The 17544-nt window shown below is 64.9% G+C and overlaps 2 protein-coding genes across 2 annotated transcripts; both read left to right on the top strand.

Annotated features, from left to right (window-relative positions):
• The first annotated feature begins 1056 nt into the window (after positions 1 to 1056).
• On the top strand, positions 1057 to 4742 carry LOC123935936 (testis-specific Y-encoded protein 1-like). The gene is made up of 6 exons (XM_045996784.1): positions 1057 to 1170; positions 1641 to 2516; positions 3869 to 3946; positions 4108 to 4219; positions 4421 to 4566; positions 4671 to 4742. The coding sequence occupies exons 1-6, from the start codon at positions 1057 to 1059 to the stop codon at positions 4740 to 4742; spliced, it is 1398 nt and encodes a 465-aa protein (XP_045852740.1).
• A 9819-nt stretch (positions 4743 to 14561) lies between these two features.
• On the top strand, positions 14562 to 17339 carry LOC123935935 (testis-specific Y-encoded protein 1-like). Its single transcript, XM_045996783.1, has 5 exons — positions 14562 to 15113; positions 16466 to 16543; positions 16705 to 16816; positions 17018 to 17163; positions 17268 to 17339. The coding sequence occupies exons 1-5, from the start codon at positions 14562 to 14564 to the stop codon at positions 17337 to 17339; spliced, it is 960 nt and encodes a 319-aa protein (XP_045852739.1).
• The last annotated feature ends 205 nt before the right edge of the window (positions 17340 to 17544 follow it).

Here is a 17544-nt window from a genome sequence, read left to right as displayed (position 1 = left end):
CCTTGCAGTGTATGAACTGAGCTGGGGGCCGACCAGTCCCTCCCGCCCGGCCTCCGCCCTTCCTCGCTCCGTCCCCGAGTCTGCCTCCCCAACCCTGCCCGCGCCTGTCCCTCCCGCCCCGGTCCCTCTCCTCCCCTCTCCCCGTCCTTCCCGTTCCCCCTCGCTCCCCCTCGCTGCTGCTTCTCCTTCTGGGCTTCTCTGCGTCTCCTCCTAGTCTCCCCACGTCCCCCCTCTCCCTGTCACCACCCCAGCCTTCCCCCATCTCCAAGGCTGTGCTGTTTGTAGTGCAGTATTGCCACAGGGCCCTCCGCGAGTGTTCTGGGTACGGTTGCATGTGCTAGGTCAGTTTGGATTCATTGCACCAGTAACTCCAACGTCTGCACTGTTTCAGGGGCCGGCTCGGGAAATTTGCCTTCTCCCCTCGGACGGACAGGCCTCTTTCTCCCTGCAGGCGCCCCTCTGTGCGCTGACAGGGCGAGTTTGCGAGAGAGACACTTGGGCCCACCAAACACCCTGCCCGTAACCTCGAGGCAGCTCCTCCTGCTTCTTTCCGCTCAAACTCCCCCAGGACAAACCCACCATTCCTTTTCAATGAGGCCCTCCCACGATGCAACCGCGACAACGCTGGCAGCCTTGCCGTCCGCCACGGGGACTTCCTCACACCTCCGGGGGCACCCGTCCTATCCGCCCGCTGACCCCCTCCCCACCCCCCCACACACACCCTGGAGCGACCCCACAGGAGGGCAAGGACCTGGTGAGTACCAGAGAAAGGGCACATGTGCCGTCAAGGCTCACTTGGCCATCCCCTCCCCGGCTGGCACTCCACTCAGCCACGGACACACACTAAGGGAGAAGTTGGAGCAGAGTGGGAAGGAAGACTCAGAGAGCCCCCGCATCAAAGTCAGGCGTCGGAAGAGGACGCAAGGAGCAAAAGAGAGCCAGACAGAAAACGGAAAGGGGTCGCGCAGAGCAAAGTAGCCGGGGCGCGCGTTTTACCCGTGGCTGGGTCCGAGAAAGAGGCAGTTTCTCTTTGGACTAAGCGTCTGGCCCCTTGGCATGCCGCCGGGGCCCAGTCCCGGAGCTCACTGGGGCCGGCCTAGCAGCTCTGTACGCACCCTGGTGGCCAGGCACCTGGGCCCCCTTGCGAAGAAATTTCAGGGGAAGTACTCGGTGTGCAGTTTCCTTCTCTTAAGGACAGCTGGGGCAGGGGTGGGGCGGCGGGGGTTGGGGTCGGGAGGCCGATGGTCCCTGCGCCCAGCCCCTTGGGGGCGCCCCGGCTTCCCCCCCACCCCCCCACCCCCGGGCAGGTCAAGGGGAAATCCAGGTGACAGCGACGCGGCCGCCCTTGGAGCACCAGCCGCTGACCCCAGGGCTTTCCCCCACTTGCGCTAAGAGGTGCGCGGGAGGCTTTCGGGCGGCGCGCAGGCACTGGATTCAGCCGCTGGGTTTCAATTCCTGGTGCCAGCCGAGGGGTCCCAGGCGGACGGGTGAGAAAGGGACCGTGGGTCTGTGATGCCAGGGCACTCGCGGGAAAGGCCTGAGCGGTGTCTCTGAAGAAAACGTTTGGGGTCGCGAGGCGCGCAGGCCACAGTGGAGGACGGCCACTGGCGGGCTCCCTGGCTGGCTCTTGCGCCCGCAAGGGAAAGGCTGGTGGTGGCCACGCCCCCTGGCCTATCACTGGTTGGACCCGGAGCTCCCAGCGTTCTGCGCGGGGCTCAGAGTCTCCATCCAGCCCAGGCCGCAGGCGTGGCCGCCCAGGCCCCCCCACGCCCGCCCCTGCGCCGGCGCCGGCGGCCCCCGCCCCCCACCGCCACGCCGGGCGCTTTGCGCTCGCGGGCTTCAGGCCGGCGCACTCTGATAGGCGGCTGCTGCCCACCGCCCTTCCCGGGCGCGGGAGCTGCACCTGCCGGCCCCGCCTCCATTGCCTTCCCTCCGCAGCTGCCTGGGCTCAGGGCCGCGGCCACATGGAGAGTGAGTCGAGGTCCGCGGAAGGCGGGGCTGCCCCAGAATCCGGGAGCACCTTGGTCCCAGACGGGGGCGGTGAGGAGGCGGCGGCCCTCAGGGAGACCGGCTCCTGCGGGCACGCGGGGGCGCTTCTGGCCCCAGAGGCTGCGGGGGTGGTGGCAGAGGCTGTGCGGGAAGCTGAGGCCCAGCAGGGCACAGAGGAGGCCGGCGCGGGGGAGGAGTTGGTGCTGCTGGTGGAGGACGTCATGGCGGTGGTGGAGGTGGTGGCGGTGGAAGACGAGGTGCTGGCGGTGGAAGACGAGGAGGTGGCGCCAGCACCGCCGGTCGAGGAGCCCAAGGAGCTGCCGCAGGCGGAGCCGGTGCCGCGGGCCGACACAGCCGGCGCCCCACTGGCCGCGCTGGAGGTGGTTCAGGAAGCGCTCCGCTCCGTGGACGCCCAAGCCACCAGGGCCTACATGCGGCTGAAGCGCAGGGTGCATCAGAAGCGGAGCTGTCACCTGGCGCGAAGAAGGGCCATCATCCAGGCCATCCCTGGCTTCTGGGCACACGCCGTATCCTTCCTCCTGCTGGCTGGGTTTTGGCAGCTGTGGAGGAGAGTGGGAGCAGGGCGGCAGGGAGCAGGGCCACAGCCAGGGGCAGGAGAGCTGCGGGGATGGGCCCGGCTCCGGCAACCATGGGCCCCACCCACCTCCAGCCGTAGGGACACCCCCAGCAGTGGGCCCACCCCCCAGCAGTGGCCCCAGCCTTGTACTGCGCAGCATAGCGGGCCAGGGTCCAGCAGCGGGTGGTCCCCGGCCAGGTGGGTGGGGGCGGGGGTGGGGGGGGGTGTGGGCGTTGTGGGGGAAAGGCAAGGGCTGAGACCTGTGCTGTCCTCCCTGAGCAGAAGCCGCGGGCCAGTGCTTTGGGGCCGCAGCACCCCAACACGCCTCTGCGGTCCCGGAACCCGTGTCAACTCTCTCGATTCCTAGCGAAGCCCAGTCACACTTGTCTCAGAGCAGATGTCGGAAGGAAAGGGTTTGGGGGGTACCTGGGGCAGATGGAGAGGCTGCCCACTTCATTCCCTGTCCTTCGAAACCCGTATTGTTCCCGTTCCCGAGTTGACGGCAGACCCAGGGTTGTGTGCGCTTGCACCCACTGAGAGTCAGTCAGCAGGCTGCCAGGCTTCAGCGGACCCCAGGACCCGCGACACGGTGCAGCGGGTGCTACGCACTCGGCCTCCCCAGGCCCTCCTGGGCAGGCCGAGGCCCCCGGCCCAGCTGCTCACAGACACGGTTCCTCCCTTCCTGCCTCAGCCTCTCCATGTCCCCCACCCTGTCTCTCTGTCTTTCTGCTCCCTGCCCACCCTCTGTGTCTCTTCGTCGGGACTTGGGTGTCCCTCTCTCCCCTCCTTCCCGCCGGGTCCTCCGACCCTCTCTCGCTGACGCTGCCGGGCTCTTGCTTGGGACCCTGGGTGTGCAGCCATGCTGCAAGTGAGCGGAAGAGCCCCCTTGTGGCACAGGAGGTCCCGCAAGGGCCCCGGGCTTCAGGTGAGCAGCCAAGCCAACAGGGCCGTGAGAGGGGGACCGAGCACATCCAGACAGCCAAGGAGGTGACTGACTGCCTCCTGGCACAGCCGACCACGGGCACGGGCCAGAGGGACGTAGGAAGGGAGAGCAGGCAGGCTCTTGGTCTTGCCCTGCGGGGCCCCGTCAGCCTCAGCCCTGTTGATCCTCGAAGGCCGGCGACGCCCCAGCGCAGAGCACGGGTGATGACGGGGCACGCGCTGAGGAGGTTGGGAGGGAGGCAGTGCCTGCTGTTTCCGCACACGCCGCATCGGGTCCCTGGCTCTGCGTCGGGAAGGGCCGGGTCGCCCCTGCTTCTCTTTCCGGACCACTGGACCTGGAGGCTCCTTGACCCAAGGCAGATCCTGAATCACCCCCAGATATCAGCCGTGAAAGGTGACCAGGACCCAGACATGCTCAGCTACTTGACCGATTTAGAGGTTCGCCCCGGAGACTGAGGCTGGCGGCCGTGCCTTGGGAGTGGGGTGTGAGCCCGAGGGGGTGCGGCCGAGTTGCTCGGAGCCGCGGTCAGTCAGTCACTCAGGCCAGCCAGGGGACACGTCCCCCTCCCCCTCCCCCTCCTCTGTCTCTGCCGGGGCAGGTGGAGGAACTGGGTCGTCCCAAGTACCGCTGCAGGTTGATGTTTTACTTTGGGAGCAACCCCTACTTCCGGAACGATGTGATCGTTAAGGAGTATCACCTTAGCATTGCCGGTAGGAGTGGGCTTGAGCTTCGGGGGAGCTGGCGGAGGGCCGCCGGGCACGCGGGCCCGGGAGCGGGAAGGGAGGAGGACGGGGGACTCGCGGCGGGCGAGGGGTTTGGCACCGGAGCGGGAGAGCTTGTAGGTTGAGAGGCGAGAGCGGGCGTGGGTCCTAGGCCATGGAGAGCCTCCCTTAAGTTTCCTCGCCCTGCAGGATATAGGGCCACTCGGTGCACTCCAGTCCAGTGGTTCTGGGATTATGAACGTGGAGCTGCCAGCCGCAGGCGAGACACCAGCAGCCTGAACTTCTTCAACTGGTTGTGTGACCCCCGCTGCCCGGGGTCCGACAGGATCGCCGAGGTGAGGCCCCTGCAGCCTGGGTCAGCAACGGTGATGCTGGAGTCCCGGCTGCTGGGGAACGGGCCGGGGGCCCCGTGCTCAACTGGCCTTTTGTCCCCTACCAGGTCATCGTCGAGGACCTGTGGCCCAATCCCTTGCAGTACTACCCGAGGCAGGAAGGCAGCCTGTGGGGATGAGCGGAGCGGAGCGGAGGGCCTGTCGGTGAGGAGCCCGGAGGGCTGGGTCCTGAACTGTGTGTGGAGGGTGCCGGGGACAGTCAGTTGAGTGGCGGAGAAACTGGAGGCTCGGAGGAGCCTGGGCCCACGGAGCAGGTGGCAGGGTGGGAAGTGAGCCCGCGGGAACTCAGAGCACCCACACGGGGCGGAGGATGTGTCTAGTCCGGCAGCTTCACGCCCCCTAGGCCGTCCGCCGGGAAATCCCTGGTCCATCGGGCGAAGCAGGGCTTCTCCACCCCACTTTCCTGAACTGTCTCCCACGGCTGGCGGCCCCTCGCTCGGTCCTGCTGCCACGCATTCCGTTGGGGATGGCCTGCCTGTTTTTGGGAGTCGGGCTCCTTGTCCCATCCCACTCTTGGGCCACGGTTCCCTGACTGCCCTCCACGCTCCTGAGCACCGCCTGTCCTCCCACAGCCATACGGACGTCCTCGGAAAAGGTCCTAGGCCGTCTGCAGGAAGGTCGTGGCGCCCTCGCGGAGGAGGAACAGGCGTCTCCCAAGGACAAGGCCTGCTCTCAACGTCACCTTGGCAATCAGTGGCATCATCCATTTTCACAAAGGGCTAAGACTTTTGTGTGGTTTCTCCTGTTTCTCCGTGTGTGTTAGTGTGAGAGAGATGCGTGTGTCTATGTGTCGGAGCATGGCAGATGGGTGGACGTGGACACCACAGAGCATCCCCGTTTGACCACCCAGAAGTATTTGATGAGGCCTCCCCCGTTGAGAGACATGGCGCCTACGGGGTGCTCTGCCTGCACGCGATAGAGACCGGGAAAAGGTTCAGCAGGGCAGCTCTAGAGAGCATCCTGCCCATAGCTGCAGGGACAGGGGGAAGGGCCATAAACAAGTTCCAGAGCACTTTGTGCCCATGTGTCGGTTGGTATCGGGGGCACAGGAGGTGGCCACGAGGAAATCAGCCTCTTGGGATCCTCCAGCCCCGATCCTGTTGGATCCCATGGGTGGGGGTGATGTAGAGCATGGGGGCAGAGCCCGGCAGGGCTTGGCGTGCGGAGAGAAACCCCCCCTCCCTAGGCGGGACCTGGCAGAGGATGGGAAGAGGCAGAGCTCTCTCGGTGAAGTCTTGTTCTTCAGAGCAGGGCACACAGGAGGGGCAAGGTCCTCCCAAGAGGGGCCCTCGTGGCCCCAACGCTCTAAGTGCCATCCTATTCCCATCGCTTGGAGAGCTTTCCCAAGTTGCTCTGCTCCTGGAAGTGTGCCCTGCATTGCTGAGATGCGACGTCATGCATGCTTCTGGTCACGTCACGTCCCGCGCCAAAACCAAGGGTCCCGGGAGGACCAAGCAGGAGGCGGTCACTCGCGATCCCTGGGGACCTCACCCCCCCCCACCCCGGCAGGTACCACCACCCACCGCGGGGGACTTTCCACGGATGTGTGAGGGAACGCAGGGGCGCTCCATGCCATGGGCTGTGTGACATCGTGGGTGTGCTGTGTGTGAGGGAGCAGCGGTGGGCGGGTCCGCGTGCGTGTGTGTGTGTGTGTGTGTGTGCGTGTGCAAGCACGTGTGGCCGCCTGAGCATTCCTCGGAGCGGCGGGCCGTGTGTGTGTATGATCCCGCACTTGCGTGTGTGGACTTGTGCGTCCTCTTTGGCTCCCCTGTGTGCAGGACAGCATGTGTGCTTCGGTGCTGCGTGTGTGCGTTTCGTGTGCGCGTGTGTGGCAAGTGTGTATGCCTGCATTCCGGAGACAGTGTGTGCTTTTGTGTCTGTGTGTTTGCACACCCATGGGAGAGTGTGCGGCAAGGCCTCGTGTGGCTGCATGCACATCGGGGTTGTCTGTGTTCTCGTGTGCTGCGTGTGCATGTCGGCATGGGCACACTTGTGCCTCTGAGTGTGGCCACGTGTGCGTGCCTCGTGGGTGTGTAGGCTTCAGTGCACGCATGTGAGGGTTTGTGGGGAGCGTGCACGTGTGTGTGCTGGACGCCGTGTGTGTAGGTGTCTGTTTCTTGGGTGTGTGTTTACATGAGCAGGACTGTGTCTTGGTGTGGCCGGCTGTCATGCCCGGGAGCAGAGACCGTGTGTTTGTTGCGTATGCCTGTGCTTCGAAGCACCCAGGCACGTGCGCACGCGTGCACGCAGAATTCCGCAGGCCAGCGTGAGGTGAGTCGTGGGTATGTTGTGTGCACGCATTTTCAGGCACCGCTGGGTGTGTGACCCTGCAGGGCTACACCTGTATGGCTGTGGGCCAGAGACCTTGCATGTGAGGGTGTAGTGTGCATATCCTTGTGTGCCCACAGATTGCTGTTGGGTGTGGTGGGCTTGCCGGCCCAGGGCTTACTGTGGTGTTCTGTGTGTATCTGTGCTGTAGGTGTCGCCACCCCTGCATGCCTCTGTGTTGGAGACTCTGTGTGTGTGTGCGTGTGCGTGCGTGTGTGTGTGTCTGTCTGTCTGTCTGTGTGTCTCCGGGGCCTTCTTTGTGCACCGTTGTGCTGGAGCGCTGCCGTGAGTGTTGTGGGTGCATGTTTCCATGTGCACTTCCGTGTCCAGTTGCGGGGCTGAGGGTGCATGACTCTGTGACAGAGCTAGGATGTGTGCAGGGGTGCCCGTGCAGGGCTTGTGTGCGTGTGTGTGTGAGTGTGTGCGTGCTCAGATGGGTCACGGTCCGTTGTGTATGCCTGTGGGCTCGAGGCCGTGGATGTGGTCTCGGGTATGTGTGTTAGTGTTTGGGGGCACACACGTGTACGGTGTTGATGGTGAGGCCACCTGTGTTTGCCTGTGCCGGACCCTGTGTGAATTGGGTGTGTTCCGTGCGTGTTTTTGCGAGCACTTATGGGGCTGCATGGAAGGAACGGTGTGCATACCCCAGGTCCAACTGCACGAGTGTGTATGTAGTGTGTACAGTGGGTTCGCATGAGGGTGTGTGTGTGTGTGTGTGTGTGTGTGTCTGTGTACGCGTGTTTTTCCTAGGATGCAGAACCAGGCTTTTGCTTACATTCTTCCCTCTCCTTCGGGGCACGTGTGTGTGTGTGTGAGTGTGCATGCTCAGGTGTGTTGGGGTCAGTTGTGTCTGCCGGTCGGCCAGAGGCCGTGCATATGGTCTGTCGTGTGTGTGAGTATGAGTCACCTGAGTCACCCTGGTCACACGTGTGGATCTTTATTTGGCGTGGGACCACACGTGTATGCCTGTGCCAGACATCTTGTGGGAGTGCTGTGGCGCGTGTGAGTGTGTTGACAAGAGCACCAGTGTGTCTCCATTCAGGGGCTGGTGTACAGGCCGGAGTTCAATAGAGACACGTGTGTCTTTAGTGTATTCGGGGGGTTTGCATGAGCACGAGTGTCTGTGTGTGTCTGTGTGTGTGAATGGAGCGTGCTGGGGTGTGTTTGCATGTACGCGTGTGCGCCGTGTGTGTGTGAGATCTCCATGCCATTGGAACTGAGGTGACGTGGGCGTGGGTGTGGCACGTGCATGTGTTGGCACGGACACGTGTGTGTTGCAGTTCCTCTGTGTTTAGAAGAATAGTGTGTGGATCTGTGTGGCCCCATTCACGCCAGGGTGTCAGCCTCTGTGTGCGTGCGTGCGTGTGTGCCCATTTGCCATCTCCATGCCTTTGATTCAGAGATCAGGTGTGGGTGGGTGTAGCATGTGCCTGATTTGCAGGAGGACGTCGGTGTCTCGCGTCTGTCCGTGGTTAGAATAGCATGTGAGTGTGATTGTGTGTGGACTCATGCACCTCTGGGTGCCCGGAGTTTGCCTCTGCTGCGTGTGTGTGTGCACGAGTGTACACTTGGGCCATGTCCATGCCTTTGTTTCGGAGAGCGTGTGTGGGAATGCGTAGCCACCTGATGTGTGCCCAGTGACCGTGTGTCTGTGTCTGCGTATCTGTCCCACCCACGGAGGTTCAGGCTGCTGAGATGCATATGCGGGAGCATCGCCGTTGAGCAGAGGCAGGAGAAGCTTCACGGGCAGCGACGTGATCAGCCTGGGTCCTCGTCGCAGGGAAAACCTGAAGTCTGGTGCCGGGGCGAAACACGGGTCCGATGGAGGCCCCCAGGGAAAAACACTGAAATGTCGAAGGCCGATGTCACCCGTGGTCCTGGGCGTTACCGTGGGTACGTGCGTGCGTGCTCTTCTTCGCGGCAAGGGGCAGGTGGGGTGCCTGAGCTCATGGGCTCATGAGGTCGGTGCTTACGATTCTGCCTGGGAATCCCCATGCCGAGGAGGGGATGGGCCCGTATGCTGGCCCAGAGGGCCGAGTCACACAAGCTCTGGGACGGCATCCCAGCGGGCGGAGGTCCTTCCCCTGGGGATGGTGGTGCTGGGCAGGGAGAGGAGATGAGCGAAAGGCCGGCTAACGGGGCTGCTGTCTTCCCTGCGGTAATGACAGAGGTCAAGGAGAGGGGGGAAGGACGAGCCAGGGCCAAAGACGCCCCGTGTCCAGGTTCGGTGGATGGCGGGGACAGTTCTGCGGAGTGCTCCCCGTGGATGTCCTCAGACACATCCACTGCACACAGCACGGTGGGACTGCAGATTCATTAGTCCGTCGAACCCCAGAGCCCGTGCTCGCTACTGGTCTAGCAAGGGGCCGGGCTCTTGCTGACACAGTCACCCTCTGCACCTCCGAACCAATGTGACGGAGTGGGGACCGGGCCCCGAGGGGGGACTGTTGGAGTGGGGACGGCGGAGGGGCGAACGTAGGAACGACGACACTCTCCTTCTGGCCCAGGAGGCTGGAGGGAGTATAAAGTGCCGGGAAAGGTGCGCTCGCAGCACAAGCGCGCGCATACACACGCACACAGAGCCACACCATCGGGTGAAGCACCCCACCCCCTGCCACGGACTCTGTAGCCACTCACATGCACTGACACATACACTCGGCCGCAAAACCAGGCGACCCCCCCACGCCCAAACACACACACACACACACACACACACACACACACAGTGATTCGGTCACTCTCACGTCCTGACAGGCACACACTCCCCCTGCCAGGCACACACCCGCCACACACTCACGTGTCCAGAGGCACCCTCATACGGAGCAACCCACGCTGCCCCATGATCCCCAGTTCCCTGCTTCCCTAGGTCCTTGGCTTGGGATCCCCCAGATGGGCAACAGAGGAGAGGGCGGGGTATTGCTGAAGCCAGACCCAGGACACCCACCCGTGTGCGGTCCGTCCCACGCGGACCCTGAGGCTCACATGCCCCCTTCTCCACGGTCTGCAGGCAAGCGCCCAAGGCCCCCTACCCGCTGACGCTCTACCCTCTGCCCTCTATGCCCCCCAAAGGGAAATGCCCTCAAAGGCACACCTCGTCCTCACCAACACCCCAGGGAGCATGAACCCCTGCCGAAGGGCTGAGCGCGCGCAGGCTGCTTTGACCGTGTTGGGCGCCGTGCCTCTTCGGAGCTTCAGCCTTTTGTGCGTAGGCCCGTGGATAGACCTACGGCGTGCAGAGTACCTGCTACGAGCCTCAGCTGGGAGGTGGTGACGTGAGGCCCTGGGTCACTCCGCCCCCGAGCGGGTGTCTACTCGGCTGAGACGCCTCTGCCTAGGGACGCCCGCAGAGGTTCCAGTCTGCGGCCAGGACAGTGGGGGAGAGGTGAGCGTCTGCGCAGCAGGCAGGCGCTCCGTTTCCCCAGCTAGAGTGGCTCCAAGGGCAGCAGCCGCGAGGGTGAGGTTCCAGAGGATCCTTTCTGCCCTTCAGCAGGCCCACCCCTCCTCCCAACATTTGGTAGGAGAACCTTTCCTGCGGCAGCGGCTCCTTCCAAAAGGCGGGATTGGCGGCCAAACTTCACGGATGCTTCCTGTCCCTTGCTTGCACCGTGCAGTGTGAAACGCCTGTTCCGTGTCCGGCTGTGGAGTGGATGATCTGTATGGCCCAGCCCTGCCCCTTGCGGGGCGGGTGGAGGTGCCCGAGACTCCAGCAGGGCAGGCTCGCCGCTCTAGCGGCGTTGGGGAGGCCGATCTTCTGGGCATCTTGGTCTGGAAATGCCCGAGTATCCTTGGCTCGCTCCCGCATTGCTGCCACCAGGCCCTGCTTGTGCTCGGCAGCTGCAGGTGCCATACGTGCTGGTACTTCACTGAGCCGCGGGAGCGGGACAGCTCCCGTGGAGAGCATGGTCTTAAGGGGTCCTCAGGCTGGGCCATTTCAGGGACCGCAGCGTATTCCTCTACGCCTGCGGCGCTGGGTAGGCTGTTGCCAAGGAGGTGAGGCCTAGGCGAGAGGAGGGCACAGGGTCGCCCACTGCCAAGCATCTGCCACCTGGGCTCTGGGCACTGGGCTGACGTGGAAGCCTGGCCTGGCCCCTCTCCCGGCCTGGCCGTGCCGGGAGAGAAGGGTGAGGCCGTGGAGGGCGGATCCTGCCCGACGTCAGGGAGCCCCACACGTTAGCAGTGCATGCAGCGTGAGGGAGTCAGGGCCAGGGTCCCCACCCCTAACACAGAGAGCCAGGACGGCTAAGGACAAAACCGCCCTAGCCTCCCGGTTTACCACCTAGACTGGAGCCCCGGGGTATCCTGTCTCGCAGGCTCTGCAGGGCTGACTTTTGCCTCAGAAGCTGAATCAAAGCCACTCACCATGAATCATCGGGCCCTGTCCCAGGCTGAGGCAGAGAGTCTCCCGATACCAGCCCATCAGTCCCACGGACGTGGTGGACAGGGCACGATCAAATCCCTGGCTGGCAACACCTTCACAGCGAATCCACAGGGGCCTCACTCTCAAGGTCCTTCAAAGAGCTGACAAATCCCCCGAAATCTGCATGGGAACACGGCAGCCCTCCGGGGAGACTGGTGCTCTCGCACAGTCAACTCTGCCCCGCTGCCCGGCACTCTCTGGGGCGGGGGGGGGGGGAGCGGGGGGCGGCGGGTGGGGGTGTGTCCCGGCCGCTTCCTTCCTCGAAGCGGCATGGCCAAGACCACGGGCGCTAAGGCTCTGGAGCATGTGCTTCTGTCCCCGGCGGCTCCGGACTTGTCTTGTTCCTGTACGCGTCTGCTTGTCTCGGCCCAGGGAGGATCGTGCGCGTCCCTCTTTGCCCGTGTCTGTCGTGCTTCCTGAGCGTGGCGTGGCGTGGCGTGTCTTGGTCTGGGTCTGCCTGGGCCGTCACGTCTCTGATCTCGCATCCCTGCCCGAGCCCACAGAGGCACAGCTGGGCCTGCATAATGGCCTTTGGCCCTGGTGAGCCTCTGCCCTGCCACAGGCGCCAGGCTGTTGGCCCGACTTGTGTTTGGATGCATTTCTATCGCTGAGACAATCTGCCCGTGAACTGGACCCCGTGGTTTTCAACTTGGAGTCAGAGGAGGATGGGGCTGCCTCAGTAATCTAGGGGAGCCCCGAGGAGTCCTTGGCTGCCAGGGCCGTAAGGGATGCGCTGACGCATCCTTGGGAACAGGGGAAGAGCCCCGCACCTACTGCCGGTCAGCGAGGGGTAGGGATCTCAGTGGCCCGGCCTCGGTCATGAGGTCACTCATCTGCCTCACTCCTCCCACTTGCAAATGCTCTGTGGCTTTGGGACTCAAAGGCCAGTCACCTGCACGCAGCGTAGACGTGGCCAGCTTTTTAAAAGGCCGCCCGTGCTGCTGTCGCCCACATCTTCCTCCAGGGCCGTGAAGCCAGCCTCCTTACTGACCGGGGCCGCCTGGCGTCCACGATGGCAGTGCCTGGGTTCTGGGTACGCCCTGCCTGCCTGTTTCCACCCTCTCTTCCTCCCGGACTTCCTCATCGGCTGTCTGATCCATGCTTTCGGGAAACATGACTGCGGACCTCGTTGACACCACGGGATGGAGCTGTGCTCAGCCCACCTTTGGCTTCCCCACACGGGGGTGGTCCCTTGCGCGTAGGCAATGTGTCCTTTGGGCCTGGAGGCCTTGCAGTGTATGAACTGAGCTGGGGGCCGACCAGTCCCTCCCGCCCGGCCTCCGCCCTTCCTCGCTCCGTCCCCGAGTCTGCCTCCCCAACCCTGCCCGCGCCTGTCCCTCCCGCCCCGGTCCCTCTCCTCCCCTCTCCCCGTCCTTCCCGTTCCCCCTCGCTCCCCCTCGCTGCTGCTTCTCCTTCTGGGCTTCTCTGCGTCTCCTCCTAGTCTCCCCACGTCCCCCCTCTCCCTGTCACCACCCCAGCCTTCCCCCATCTCCAAGGCTGTGCTGTTTGTAGTGCAGTATTGCCACAGGGCCCTCCGCGAGTGTTCTGGGTACGGTTGCATGTGCTAGGTCAGTTTGGATTCATTGCACCAGTAACTCCAACGTCTGCACTGTTTCAGGGGCCGGCTCGGGAAATTTGCCTTCTCCCCTCGGACGGACAGGCCTCTTTCTCCCTGCAGGCGCCCCTCTGTGCGCTGACAGGGCGAGTTTGCGAGAGAGACACTTGGGCCCACCAAACACCCTGCCCGTAACCTCGAGGCAGCTCCTCCTGCTTCTTTCCGCTCAAACTCCCCCAGGACAAACCCACCATTCCTTTTCAATGAGGCCCTCCCACGATGCAACCGCGACAACGCTGGCAGCCTTGCCGTCCCCCACGGGGACTTCCTCACACCTCCGGGGGCACCCGTCCTATCCGCCCGCTGACCCCCTCCCCACCCCCCCACACACACCCTGGAGCGACCCCACAGGAGGGCAAGGACCTGGTGAGTACCAGAGAAAGGGCACATGTGCCGTCAAGGCTCACTTGGCCATCCCCTCCCCGGCTGGCACTCCACTCAGCCACGGACACACACTAAGGGAGAAGTTGGAGCAGAGTGGGAAGGAAGACTGAGAGAGCCCCCGCATCAAAGTCAGGCGTCGGAAGAGGACGCAAGGAGCAAAAGAGAGCCAGACAGAAAACGGAAAGGGGTCGCGCAGAGCAAAGTAGCCGGGGCGCGCGTTTTACCCGTGGCTGGGTCCGAGAAAGAGGCAGTTTCTCTTTGGACTAAGCGTCTGGCCCCTTGGCATGCCGCCGGGGCCCAGTCCCGGAGCTCACTGGGGCCGGCCTAGCAGCTCTGTACGCACCCTGGTGGCCAGGCACCTGGGCCCCCTTGCGAAGAAATTTCAGGGGAAGTACTCGGTGTGCAGTTTCCTTCTCTTAAGGACAGCTGGGGCAGGGGTGGGGCGGCGGGGGTTGGGGTCGGGAGGCCGATGGTCCCTGCGCCCAGCCCCTTGGGGGCGCCCCGGCTTCCCCCCCACCCCCCCACCCCCGGGCAGGTCAAGGGGAAATCCAGGTGACAGCGACGCGGCCGCCCTTGGAGCACCAGCCGCTGACCCCAGGGCTTTCCCCCACTTGCGCTAAGAGGTGCGCGGGAGGCTTTCGGGCGGCGCGCAGGCACTGGATTCAGCCGCTGGGTTTCAATTCCTGGTGCCAGCCGAGGGGGTCCCAGGTGGACGGGTGAGAAAGGGACCGTGGGTCTGTGATGCCAGGGCACTCGCGGGAAAGGCCTGAGCGGTGTCTCTGAAGAAAACGTTTGGGGTCGCGAGGCGCGCAGGCCACAGTGGAGGACGGCCACTGGCGGGCTCCCTGGCTGGCTCTTGCGCGCGCAAGGGAAAGGCTGGTGGTGGCCACGCCCCCTGGCCTATCACTGGTTGGACCCGGAGCTCCCAGCGTTCTGCGCGGGGCTCAGAGTCTCCATCCAGCCCAGGCCGCAGGCGTGGCCGCCCAGGCCCCCCCCACGCCCGCCCCTGCGCCGGCGCCGGCGGCCCCCGCCCCCCACCGCCACGCCGGGCGCTTTGCGCACGCGGGCTTCAGGCCGGCGCACTCTGATAGGCGGCTGCTGCCCACCGCCCTTCCCGGGCGCGGGAGCTGCACCTGCCGGCCCCGCCTCCATTGCCTTCCCTCCGCAGCTGCCTGGGCTCAGGGCCGCGGCCACATGGAGAGTGAGTCGAGGTCCGCGGAAGGCGGGGCTGCCCCAGAATCCGGGAGCACCTTGGTCCCAGACGGGGGCGGTGAGGAGGCGGCGGCCCTCAGGGAGACCGGCTCCTGCGGGCACGCGGGGGCGCTTCTGGCCCCAGAGGCTGCGGGGGTGGTGGCAGAGGCTGTGCGGGAAGCTGAGGCCCAGCAGGGCACAGAGGAGGCCGGCGCGGGGGAGGAGTTGGTGCTGCTGGTGGAGGACGTCATGGCGGTGGTGGAGGTGGAGGCGGTGGAAGACGAGGTGCTGGCGGTGGAAGACGAGGAGGTGGCGCCAGCACCGCCGGTCGAGGAGCCCAAGGAGCTGCCGCAGGCGGAGCCGGTGCCGCGGGCCGACACAGCCGGCGCCCCACTGGCCGCGCTGGAGGTGGTTCAGGAAGCGCTCCGCTCCGTGGACGCCCAAGCCACCAGGGCCTACATGCGGCTGAAGCGCAGGGTGCATCAGAAGCGGAGCTGTCACCTGGCGCGAAGAAGGGCCATCATCCAGGCCATCCCTGGCTTCTGGGCACACGCCGTATCCTTCCTCCTGCTGGCTGGGTTTTGGCAGCTGTGGAGGAGAGTGGGAGCAGGGCGGCAGGGAGCAGGGCCACAGCCAGGGGCAGGAGAGCTGCGGGGATGGGCCCGGCTCCGGCAACCATGGGCCCCACCCACGTCCAGCCGTAGGGACACCCCCAGCAGTGGGCCCACCCCCCAGCAGTGGCCCCAGCCTTGTACTGCGCAGCATAGCGGGCCAGGGTCCAGCAGCGGGTGGTCCCCGGCCAGGTGGGTGGGGGCGGGGGTGGGGGGGGGTGTGGGCGTTGTGGGGGAAAGGCAAGGGCTGAGACCTGTGCTGTCCTCCCTGAGCAGAAGCCGCGGGCCAGTGCTTTGGGGCCGCAGCACCCCAACACGCCTCTGCGGTCCCGGAACCCGTGTCAACTCTCTCGATTCCTAGCGAAGCCCAGTCACACTTGTCTCAGAGCAGATGTCGGAAGGAAAGGGTTTGGGGGGTACCTGGGGCAGATGGAGAGGCTGCCCACTTCATTCCCTGTCCTTCGAAACCCGTATTGTTCCCGTTCCCGAGTTGACGGCAGACCCAGGGTTGTGTGCGCTTGCACCCACTGAGAGTCAGTCAGCAGGCTGCCAGGCTTCAGCGGACCCCAGGACCCGGGACACGGTGCAGCGGGTGCTACGCACTCGGCCTCCCCAGGCCCTCCTGGGCAGGCCGAGGCCCCCGGCCCAGCTGCTCACAGACACGGTTCCTCCCTTCCTGCCTCAGCCTCTCCATGTCCCCCACCCTGTCTCTCTGTCTCTCTGCTCCCTGCCCACCCTCTGTGTCTCTTCGTCGGGACTTGGGTGTCCCTCTCTCCCCTCCTTCCCGCCGGGTCCTCCGACCCTCTCTCGCTGACGCTGCCGGGCTCTTGCTTGGGACCCTGGGTGTGCAGCCATGCTGCAAGTGAGCGGAAGAGCCCCCTTGTGGCACAGGAGGTCCCGCAAGGGCCCCGGGCTTCAGGTGAGCAGCCAAGCCAACAGGGCCGTGAGAGGGGGACCGAGCACATCCAGACAGCCAAGGAGGTGACTGACTGCCTCCTGGCACAGCCGACCACGGGCACGGGCCAGAGGGACGTAGGAAGGGAGAGCAGGCAGGCTCTTGGTCTTGCCCTGCGGGGCCCCGTCAGCCTCAGCCCTGTTGATCCTCGAAGGCCGGCGACGCCCCAGCGCAGAGCACGGGTGATGACGGGGCACGCGCTGAGGAGGTTGGGAGGGAGGCAGTGCCTGCTGTTTCCGCACACGCCGCATCGGGTCCCTGGCTCTGCGTCGGGAAGGGCCGGGTCGCCCCTGCTTCTCTTTCCGGACCACTGGACCTGGAGGCTCCTTGACCCAAGGCAGATCCTGAATCACCCCCAGATATCAGCCGTGAAAGGTGACCAGGACCCAGACATGCTCAGCTACTTGACCGATTTAGAGGTTCGCCCCGGAGACTGAGGCCGGCGGCCGTGCCTTGGGAGTGGGGTGTGAGCCCGAGGGGGTGCGGCCGAGTTGCTCGGAGCCGCGGTCAGTCAGTCACTCAGGCCAGCCAGGGGACACGTCCCCCTCCCCCTCCCCCTCCTCTGTCTCTGCCGGGGCAGGTGGAGGAACTGGGTCGTCCCAAGTACCGCTGCAGGTTGATGTTTTACTTTGGGAGCAACCCCTACTTCCGGAACGATGTGATCGTTAAGGAGTATCACCTTAGCATTGCCGGTAGGAGTGGGCTTGAGCTTCGGGGGAGCTGGCGGAGGGCCGCCGGGCACGCGGGCCCGGGAGCGGGAAGGGAGGAGGACGGGGGACTCGCGGCGGGCGAGGGGTTTGGCACCGGAGCGGGAGAGCTTGTAGGTTGAGAGGCGAGAGCGGGCGTGGGTCCTAGGCCATGGAGAGCCTCCCTTAAGTTTCCTCGCCCTGCAGGATATAGGGCCACTCGGTGCACTCCAGTCCAGTGGTTCTGGGATTATGAACGTGGAGCTGCCAGCCGCAGGCGAGACACCAGCAGCCTGAACTTCTTCAACTGGTTGTGTGACCCCCGCTGCCCGGGATCCGACAGGATCGCCGAGGTGAGGCCCCTGCAGCCTGGGTCAGCAACGGTGATGCTGGAGTCCCGGCTGCTGGGGAACGGGCCGGGGGCCCCGTGCTCAACTGGCCTTTTGTCCCCTACCAGGTCATCGTCGAGGACCTGTGGCCCAATCCCTTGCAGTACTACCCGAGGCAGGAAGGCAGCCTGTGGGGATGAGCGGAGCGGAGCGGAGGGCCTGTCGGTGAGGAGCCCGGAGGGCTGGGTCCTGAACTGTGTGTGGAGGGTGCCGGGGACAGTCAGTTGAGTGGCGGAGAAACTGGAGGCTCGGAGGAGCCTGGGCCCACGGAGCAGGTGGCAGGGTGGGAAGTGAGCCCGCGGGAACTCAGAGCACCCACACGGGGCGGAGGATGTGTCTAGTCCG

This window comes from Meles meles, chromosome Y, assembly GCF_922984935.1.
Source record: "Meles meles chromosome Y, mMelMel3.1 paternal haplotype, whole genome shotgun sequence".
NCBI classification, from domain to species: domain Eukaryota; kingdom Metazoa; phylum Chordata; class Mammalia; order Carnivora; family Mustelidae; genus Meles; species Meles meles.
Note: the sequence above shows the minus strand (reverse complement) of the source record. Positions and strands in the feature narration are given on the sequence as shown.

Coding starts and splice junctions, on each gene's coding strand:
- LOC123935936 (XM_045996784.1), top strand. CDS start 1,057: ATGCCGCCGGGGCCCAGTCCCGGAGCTCACTGGGGCCGGCCTAGCAGC. Junction 2,517..3,868: donor CTGGCTTCTGGGCACACGCC/GTATCCTTCCTC, acceptor GACCCAAGGCAG/ATCCTGAATCACCCCCAGAT. Junction 4,220..4,420: donor GTATCACCTTAGCATTGCCG/GTAGGAGTGGGC, acceptor CTCGCCCTGCAG/GATATAGGGCCACTCGGTGC.
- LOC123935935 (XM_045996783.1), top strand. CDS start 14,562: ATGGAGAGTGAGTCGAGGTCCGCGGAAGGCGGGGCTGCCCCAGAATCC. Junction 16,817..17,017: donor GTATCACCTTAGCATTGCCG/GTAGGAGTGGGC, acceptor CTCGCCCTGCAG/GATATAGGGCCACTCGGTGC. Junction 17,164..17,267: donor GATCCGACAGGATCGCCGAG/GTGAGGCCCCTG, acceptor GTCCCCTACCAG/GTCATCGTCGAGGACCTGTG.